Source organism: Miniopterus schreibersii, assembly GCF_964146895.1.
Source record: "Miniopterus schreibersii genome assembly, chromosome: 17".
NCBI lineage: Eukaryota > Metazoa > Chordata > Mammalia > Chiroptera > Miniopteridae > Miniopterus > Miniopterus schreibersii.
The window spans coordinates 28,064,836-28,073,695 of record NC_138117.1 but is presented as its reverse complement, the minus strand read 5'-3'; the positions used below and the strand labels follow the sequence as shown (position 1 = coordinate 28,073,695).

The following is an 8,860-nucleotide window of genomic DNA, read 5'->3' as shown; positions in this document are numbered from 1 at the left end:
ACCGGGAAGAGCCAGAGGCGGCATCGGCCCTCCCTCCGCTCGGCCCACCCCGCCCCCGGGCGCACCCCGCCCCCGGCCCAGCCCCCCGCCCGCCGTCCGCCGTACCGCGGCGGGGCAGCCCCTCTCACATGGCCGTGGCCGCAGCCTCCAGCCCTCGTCGCGCCTCCCTTCGTGGCTCACGCCCCCTGCCGTGGGGTGTCCGGGCCTCCGCCTGCCGGGCCCGGCTGTCGGCGGTGCCCCGGCCATCCTCCTCCCGGCGTCCGAGCCTCGCCGTGCCTGTCTCGCCGCTTTGGTTAACCCGGGAACTCGGGACTGCTCCGCCTGCAGTCAGGCGCCGCGGAAGACAGCTCTTCAGGCCGGAGGAACGAAAGGACCTCGGCAGCGCGGCAACGGGGCGCCGGAGGCTGCGACTGGGGTTGGCAGAGAGCCGAAAAGGCGGTTAAAGCTGGGTCTCGGGAGCGACTCAGGATCTCAGCTAGCCCTTTGCATCGTGGGCCAAAAGAGTCTCATTTTCCCTGGCTGGAATGACCACCGCTTGCCACGCGTAGCCCTCCTGCCCGCCGGGCAGGGGAACTAATGCCTGCTGGGATTTGTAGTTCGCACCCCTGCGGCGTGTCATTTGCATACATTACTGGGTGGAATTCGAGTCGTACCGGGTTAACGCGGCCGGAGGACTAGGACCCCGAGTACTCAAGGTGTCAGCACTCTTTGCTCTCATATTGAATAACGAGTTTAATCAACGCATGCTTCCCCCCCATACACGTTTTATCCTAAACTTGATCCTAAGAGGCTGAATCAGGCATTTCTTAATTTTGTGTCTGCAAGGCGAGTTCTCAGTTCTGAGTTCTTTTCTGGCTTATTCCGGGACACCTATGAGTCGTGGGGCTTCACGCGCCGACTTTAAGTGAACAGTGCGCATGCGCTAACTTCCTCTTTTCCGGCTGGAACCATGGAGGGTGCAGAGTAAGTTGCTCTCGATCCTCTCTGGAATCCTCTTCCATCCCCGAAACCAGAGACCCTTTTTGTCACTCTCCCCCGGTCCGACTGTAACCTGTACCTTTGCCCACCTACCTGTGTGTTTATGACGTTTTGTGGCACTGGCAGTGGCTGCAGGCTAGCAGGGGATGCAGGCGGCCTTGGGGCGGAGGTTTGGGAGTTAACCGGGAACAAGGCGAAGTGTGGAAGCTGAATATGTGCGAAATCGCCCGGTTGTCCAGCCACTGTCCTTTGAGGAAGATTGAGGGAGGCACAGAACCTCTGAATTGGGTCTGTCCCCGTCTGGTACTCGGTCTAGGCGTCCCTGCCGTCAGGCCTTTGCTTTCACATGTGGAGCTTGAGGCCTGAACCAGGGTGGTAGTGGGAATTCTATTTTGTTTTCTAGGGTTATTTGTTGAGAAGCCTAAGCCTTCGTTAAGAGTCTAGGGTTTAGTGTTTTGCAGCAGTCTCATTTTGTTAACTTTGCTGCGGATGTTTGTATTGTGCGAGTCGGGGCCTGGGCCTGGACTAGACGTGAATCTCCGTGTTAAAGGTGATCGTTAGCATAGAAATTCCCTATACACCTGCGTGTCGCGTGTCGTAGCAGGTTGAAGCAGGTAAAGGTACAAAGCGTTGAAGCCAGTGACAGTGCTGTTAAATGACAGTGTGCTCAGTAAGAATGGGAGTAGTGCGGGGCCGTGAACATTTTGAACAGTTGACGTTTGTTAACACCAGAGAGAAGAAGAAGAAGGTTCCTGCTGTGCCAGAAACCCTCAAGAAGAAGCGAAGGAATTTCGCAGAGCTGAAGATCAAGCGCCTGAGAAAGAAGTTTGCCCAAAAGATGGTAAGTAAACTTTTTTTTCGAGGCGCTTTCCATGTAAGAAGAGGCTTGGGGGTCGAAACGGAAGGGATGTTCTTAGCAAGATTCCTTCACTTCACCTGCTCTACCGGTGAGCTTGGTTATGAGAGCCTCAGAGTGGCATCTCAAGTGAAGATGGCGTCTGCTTTTCCGAATGTTAATGCAAAATTTCAAGGGAAGATTAGTTTGTCTTCTCAAGAGCTGGTATTGCTCATTGTGTTTGGGAGCTAAAAATCAGGCGACTCACTGATCGTTTTTCAGCTTCGAAAGGCAAGGAGGAAGCTCATCTATGAAAAAGCTAAGTACTATCACAAGGAATACAGGCAGATGTACAGAACTGAGATTCGAATGGCTAGGATGGCGAGAAAAGCTGGCAACTTCTATGTACCTGCGGAACCCAAATTGGCGTTTGTCATCAGGATCAGAGGGTAAGTTCATTTTTTGCTGCAGTCTGGTTTTGAAGGAAAAATTATGCTATCCCAGCAAAACTGAACAGTACTTCTGGAGGCCTTGGTTCTGGAGTAAAATTATCTGGGGGGGTAGCTTGAACAAAGGGGGAGTTAATGGTTTAGTTAGGAGACCTGCGCCCAAAGCCCCTATCCATTCTCTAATTGAGCACTGGACTTGAGTTCAGGGTCCTGGTGATGAACTTCAAAAGTAGCTAAAATGTAGCCTCATAAGTGTTGTAACAGAGATGTGCACAAAACTAGGAAGTGGTAGAAGGGTCAGGGGAAGTTTAAATGTCAGGTATGTGTCCAAAGACAGTTAACTTGGGGAGGAGGCAAGTTGGGAGAGGTGATAGACAAATTTGGCTAAATAAGGAAAAACACCAGTGGTCTTTGTAACATGAAAGGATTCCTGTTTACTTAGGTGGGACTTGCGTTGTGCAAAATTATAATGGGTTCCTGTCATCTTAAGCCAAGTGAAATTTTTGGTCTTTTTTTTGCTGTAGTATCAATGGTGTAAGCCCAAAGGTCCGAAAGGTGCTGCAACTTCTTCGCCTTCGCCAGATCTTCAACGGCACCTTTGTTAAGCTCAACAAGGCTTCGATTAACATGCTGAGGATTGTGGAACCATATATTGCATGGGGGTAAGTCTGTCTTTGATTTCTGTTTGGTAAGTTGGTTATGTTAGCAAGGTGAATTTTAGGTGTTTTGACAGCAATAACTTTATTCTTTGGTCATTTATGTCATTTCATATTTCAGGTACCCAAACCTGAAGTCAGTAAATGAATTGATCTACAAGCGTGGTTATGGCAAAATCAACAAGAAACGAATTGCCCTGACAGATAACACATTGATTGCTCGATCTCTTGGTAGGTTCTGCCTGTTTGGGGAAAAGTTTGATAATAGGCAGAGTTGGTATTTTCTGGTGTCTTATGGCCCTGCGTTTTTCTTTCTACTCTTGACTTTTTAACTGTATGTTGCAGCCTGTAGTTATGTTTGTTCAATGCGTTAAAATTTAGTAATCCTGAAAAAATAAACAATTCTAATCATCTTGAATAACCTTAAAATGTTTAGGTAAATATGGCATCATCTGCATGGAAGATCTGATTCATGAGATCTATACTGTTGGAAAGCGCTTCAAAGAAGCAAACAACTTCCTATGGCCCTTCAAATTATCTTCTCCAAGAGGTGGCATGAAGAAAAAGACCACCCATTTTGTAGAAGGTGGAGATGCTGGTAACCGGGAAGACCAGATCAACAGGCTTATTAGGAGAATGAACTAAGGTGGGCTACTACTTGAGAAATTTATCTAATGCTCAATAAGGGTTTGGTTGAGTTCTAATCAATGTATTTAATGGGGTTACAGTTGGTTTGGTTACTCCTTTTGAGGGCATTTATGGAGGAAAGAAAAAGTCTGGTTTATTTCCTACTTAAAAATGGAATCTGAATTGGTATAACTTCCTGATTTATGTTAATTAGCTATTGAGGTGGTTTCATTAATGGGTTTTTTTTGTTTCTTTTTTTCCCTTTCAGGTATCTACCGTGGTTATTTTTGTAATCTGGTCAGTTAATAAACAGCGAGTGCTTTGAAATTGAAATGTATTGTCTTGGTGACTTTTTGTTAGCCCGCCTCACCTCTACTGTCCCTTAACTATCGTGGCAAATCTTGGTATGTGGTACAGTTAAGACAGATCAACAGCCATTGCATCCAAAGCTAGGGTTCATTTTGTATCTTGTAAAAAACATTTCTTAGGTGTAGTAAGGACTTTTCTATACATAAGAGAAATCTTAATTTTTAACTTTTGATTTTGTTGTGTTTTTGTTGTTGTTAATCCTCGCCTGAGGATATTTTTCCCATTGCTTTTCGGATGCAGGGGGGAGAGAGAGAAACATTGATGTGAGAGTCTCACATCACTGATTACCTTCCTGCACTCTCCCCAACCGCGGCGTGGGAGTATACTCGACCCTTCCGTGCATGAGCCGACCCTGACCATTCAGCAACACCGGCCAGTGCAATTTTTTATTTTTGAATTGTGCCATTGAGTTAGCCAAAATGGGTCTATTCTAAGAAAGCCTTTTTTATAGGCCTTTGTGCATGATTTATAGGTAATGAAAGCAGTTTACATATAAAAATAAATTATTGTTGAAATTTCATTTTCTCAGGCTTTCGCTTGCCTATAAATAGTGCATGTGTTTTCTTTGTTTTGCATTTTCTGTTCATATTTTGGTAAGTTTTCCACTACATATTATATATATTGTGAAAGAAGAAATGAAATTAGTGCCTATTGATGCAAGTTACTTTGGAGTACCTAACGCATTCCTAATGAAACTAGTGATGAAAAACTTTAAATGATAAGTTTTGGTATTTTATAAACAACATTCCTCTGTGTTTTATGTATCATCTTACCTGGTTAGTGAACTGAAAGTCCTAAGTGTAGAGTGTAACATGAAGTACGTGTAGTTAAAATTTTTGTGTTCTCATTGATGTGCCAAGGGTATGATGCATATAAAACAGGTGCCCTGTTCTTTTGATGCTTTTGCACCAGAATCATTACTTTTTAGTATTTGAAAGCTGCTAGACAAATCCACTTAAGAATTTCTTTAAATTCTTTGGTCTTGCTAGCTGTTTCTCTGGACTAGTGAGTTTAGGGTCAATGAATTATGGAGAGAAATTAAGGACCTTTAGTTTATAAAATCAGTGTTACATGTCTGAGTATACCAGTGTTTCGCAAGAAATTTAGTGCCTTAGTAAACAGTTGGATCAGTGTACAAAAAATTAATCAGTGTACTTTAATCTTTAGGTGGAGCCTAAAAGTATGAATTTTGAAGTTACCTATTTTGTTTTTGCTGCTTAGGTAGGTAGAGTCCAGTCCCCCGGCCTTTGCTCATCTAGTGTCGTGAAAGATAGAAGTGGCTCAGAAAAAAGAAAATCTCGTTATTGTAATAAAGTTGTACAGATGGCATGTTGCTAACTACTTAGGCATGGGTGGGGGAATTAAATGTGGAAATTGGGATAGTAATAAGTAGAAGTGGCACTGTAGATACGGGTGGTGATATTGAACAACTTTTTTTTTTATAGACTGGTTTTAGGTTCACAGTAAAATTAAGGTTAGATAAAGTAGTCTCCCCTTATCCACAGGGGATGTGTTCCAAGATACACACACCCCCAGTGGATACCTGAAACCATGGAGATAGTACCAAACCCTATATATAGTTTTTATTATACATATGTACCTGTGATAAAGTTTATAAATTAGGCACAATGAGAGGTTAACAACAATTATGACACTAGTGCAGTAAGACATGTGAACGTGGCATTAAGTAAACTGTTACTTGAACACAAGCACTGCAAAACCAAGACAGTTAACGTGATCACTGAAAAAGCTATTAAATGACAGACGGGCAAGGAGTGTATAGAGTGTGGAGATGCTTTGTCAACACCAGGGCTGGGGGTGGGATTTCATCACTACACAGAATGCTGTGCAATTTAAAACATTTATTTCCGAAACTTCCACATAATTTTGGACTGTGGTTGACCTAGATAACTGAAATAGTAGAAAGCAAAACTGTTGATATGGGGCACAACTGTACAAGGTTTCCCATGTGTCCCCAAACACTCAGAATATCCCTCACAGTTGACAGTGATAGGTTTGTTAGGATCCCTGAACATTGGTGCATCACCACCCAGAGGAGCACATCTTTTGAAGTTGGTGAGGGATAGGAAATTCTGCAGGAATATCTTGGATAAAGAAACGGGCAGTGGGCTGTATCTGTCCTTTACAGGCACATTCCTGTTTTTAATCCTGGAAAAAATTACTTTCCAAGTGGCTCCAGAGAACCAGAGGAGGGGGACATGAATGAGAGTTTGGGAGTGGGGAGGAGTTGCAGACATCTAGACTAGGACTGCCCTAGAGAACTGGAAGGTACTTGATTCAGAATTAAGGAACCTAGGGAGTTTGAGAGTGATGGTAAATAGAGAAGCATGCTACTGGGTGACAATGTCAGCTGTCAGTTTCCTGGTGATTGAAGTGGGATAGTGGGTCTGCCTTCACAGGATTGTTTAATAAATATGAAAATATTTTGTAAACTCTTAAAACCTACTTAAATGCAAGTTAATACCTTATTTTACTTATCCATCTCTCCTAAAAGTCCCTTCTATAAGGGATGGTTAACTAGAAGGCTAACCAACCTTTCTGAAAGTCTGGGCCACTCAGTAGGTGCTACTTCTACAACCTCACCTCACATATGTCCATATCCATTTCCATTTGTACCCTTCAAAGTGCAAGCTTTATTAGGTCTTCCCTAGCTGTCCCTGTCTTCAGAAAGTATCTGTTGTACTCACTGTCCTTCAGCTAACGTTACCTCGTGCTGCTTAGAAGCTTCCTCTGTTAGGCTGGATCAAGAGTGCTGGCTCTGGAGCTAAGCTGCTTGGGTTTGTATCCAGATTCCACTTAATAAATTACTCAATCTTTCCTTATCAGCAAAATGGGGAAAGTAGCCATACTTGATTTTGGAGAATTTTAATGATTAAATGTATCAGGTCAAGTAAAATGCTTAGAGCAGTACCTATAACTTGAGCACTTATCAGGGGCATACAAATGAAAATAAGCCTTTGCTTTCATGTGAGTGTAATGGGCAAGATGGAATGAATGTTGAGAGGTACATGCTACAGGAACGTCTAGGGTGTGACAAGTCCTTGGGGCCTTTGGGGACCACCTCTAGGGGAAGATAACTTTCTGCCCCCACTGTTTTCCTTTACAGATTTGGTATCAAACCTGCCAAAACATTGTTCTCATACACGTGCCTCCCTTCTCTTGGATAGTAAAACTTTAAGGCCAGCGTTTTTTATTGTACCCAGTACCTGACATGTAACATACACAGGCATACGTCATTTTATTGTGCTTCACAGACATTGTGGTTTTTTGTTTAACAAATTGAAGGCAAGACCCTCCACCAGCAGATTACGACTTGCTTTATTGTGGTGGTCTGGAACCGAATCCGCATGTCTTGAGGTATGCCTGTAGGCACTAAGTATGTTTCCTATTCTTGCCGTAACAAATCACCACAAACAAGTGACTTATACTTACTGTCCTAACAGTTTTTTAAAAATTAAACTTTACTGTTGAAAGTATTACAGATGTCCCCTTTTTTCCCCCCCATTGACCCCCTTCACCCCACATCTCCCTCCCTTGCCCAGGCCTTGGGAGGTCAGAAGTCCAAAGTCCGGTTCACTTGGCTAAATCAAGGTGTTAGCAGGCCTGCCTGCCTGCCTGCCTGCCTTCTGAAGGATCTGGGGGAGAATGAATTTTCCTTGCCTGTTCTAGAAGCCGCTTGCATTTCTTGGCTCATCACCCCTTCATCTTCAGAGTGCAATCTCTGCTTCCATCTTCCCATCTGTGGCTCTGATCTTCCTGGCCTCCCTTTTACAAGGACCCTGGTTATTACACTGGGCCACCCAGATAATCCAGGGTAATCTCTCCATCTCAAATTCCTTAATTTCGGTACATCTGCAAAATCTCCACAGAAGGTAGCATTGTCTCAGGTCCCAGGAATTAGGACACAGAAATATTTGGAAGGGCCATTCTTTGATCTTTAATATATGGCTCCCAGCTGTATTTTTTTGTTCCTCAAAAATGAGAAGCTTCTAATGTAGAGTCTTGGCGCCTGTAATCTTGTGTCTGGAACACTCAGCCCTCAGGTCTGTGTACTTGCTTTTCATTTGGGTAAAAGTTCTTCTCTGACACATCTCTTCATGTAACTTTTTTTCTTCTTTTCATTGCATCTCTTATTATCTGATACAACTTTTTCTATTTACTGGTCTTCGAGTCATTGCCTTCTCTGTTCTAGTGCTTACGCAGTGCCTGGCGCATCACATGCTAGTTGCTGCTTTGAGTTAAGCCTCTTAAAGGGCAATAGCCATTTAAAATTTTGTATCTCCAGTTGGCACCTGTAGTCCTTGGGTGTTTGGATGGGGAATGGTGAGAGGAGTAGGAGGCTGGAATATGGATTTATGAGTTTCATTATGTAGAGATAATAGGATGTGAAAACAACAACATGTTAGGAGAATGGAGGAGATGGCTCCTGCTGTGAGGATTGGGAAGTTTCACAAAGGAGGTAGGATTTGGATACCTGGTTATAAAACAACAGGAGCCAGGCATAGAGTTGGGACAGAACTGTCAGCGGGGGAGAGGAGGAGAGAGTGATAGCAAGACTCAAAAGCAGCCCAGTTGATAAACATTTGATCATGTATTGAGTGTCATGTACACTTAATCCGCATAATCCTAGGTCCGTAGTTCTCCACTTTGAGTGCAGCCCCGGAACTGAGTTCCTCATTGGTTTTGGGATGGGCCCCAGACTTTTTCCCTTTAAGTTCTCCATAATGTGCAGGCTATTCATTTAGGTAAATAGACCACAGTCCCTGTTTTCTAGGTGAGTTAACTTTCCTCCCTCAGGATCTCACAACTGAGTAGTGAGGCTAGTATTAGGTTCCAGGTCTAATTTGAGTTGGATTTCTTAACCAGAGGAACTAGGAAAGGTTAGTATCAAGCTTAATGAAAACAGAAAAGCGGGCTGGAGAGCA

The 8,860-nt window shown here is 43.9% G+C and overlaps 1 protein-coding gene across 2 annotated transcripts; it reads left to right on the top strand.

Annotated features, from left to right (window-relative positions):
* Positions 1-101: 101 nt before the first annotated feature.
* On the top strand, positions 102-3,878 carry RPL7 (ribosomal protein L7). Of its 2 annotated transcripts, XM_081116355.1 has the most exons (8): positions 631-695; positions 826-963; positions 1,711-1,819; positions 2,096-2,262; positions 2,787-2,924; positions 3,040-3,149; positions 3,355-3,564; positions 3,814-3,878. In XM_081116355.1, the coding sequence occupies exons 2-7, from the start codon at positions 950-952 to the stop codon at positions 3,561-3,563; spliced, it is 747 nt and encodes a 248-aa protein (XP_080972481.1). In that variant the 5' UTR covers positions 631-695; positions 826-949; the 3' UTR covers position 3,564; positions 3,814-3,878. The 2 variants fall into 2 exon arrangements, with proteins under 2 accessions (XP_080972480.1, XP_080972481.1); XM_081116354.1 differs by having other exon boundaries at positions 102-963.
* Positions 3,879-8,860: the final 4,982 nt, after the last annotated feature.

Excerpts from the sequence above, each read along its gene's own strand:
- RPL7 (XM_081116354.1), top strand. Across the intron at positions 1,820-2,095 it reads AGAAGTTTGCCCAAAAGATG|CTTCGAAAGGCAAGGAGGAA; the intron begins GTAAGTAAACTT and ends ATCGTTTTTCAG. Across the intron at positions 3,150-3,354 it reads ATTGATTGCTCGATCTCTTG|GTAAATATGGCATCATCTGC; the intron begins GTAGGTTCTGCC and ends TAAAATGTTTAG.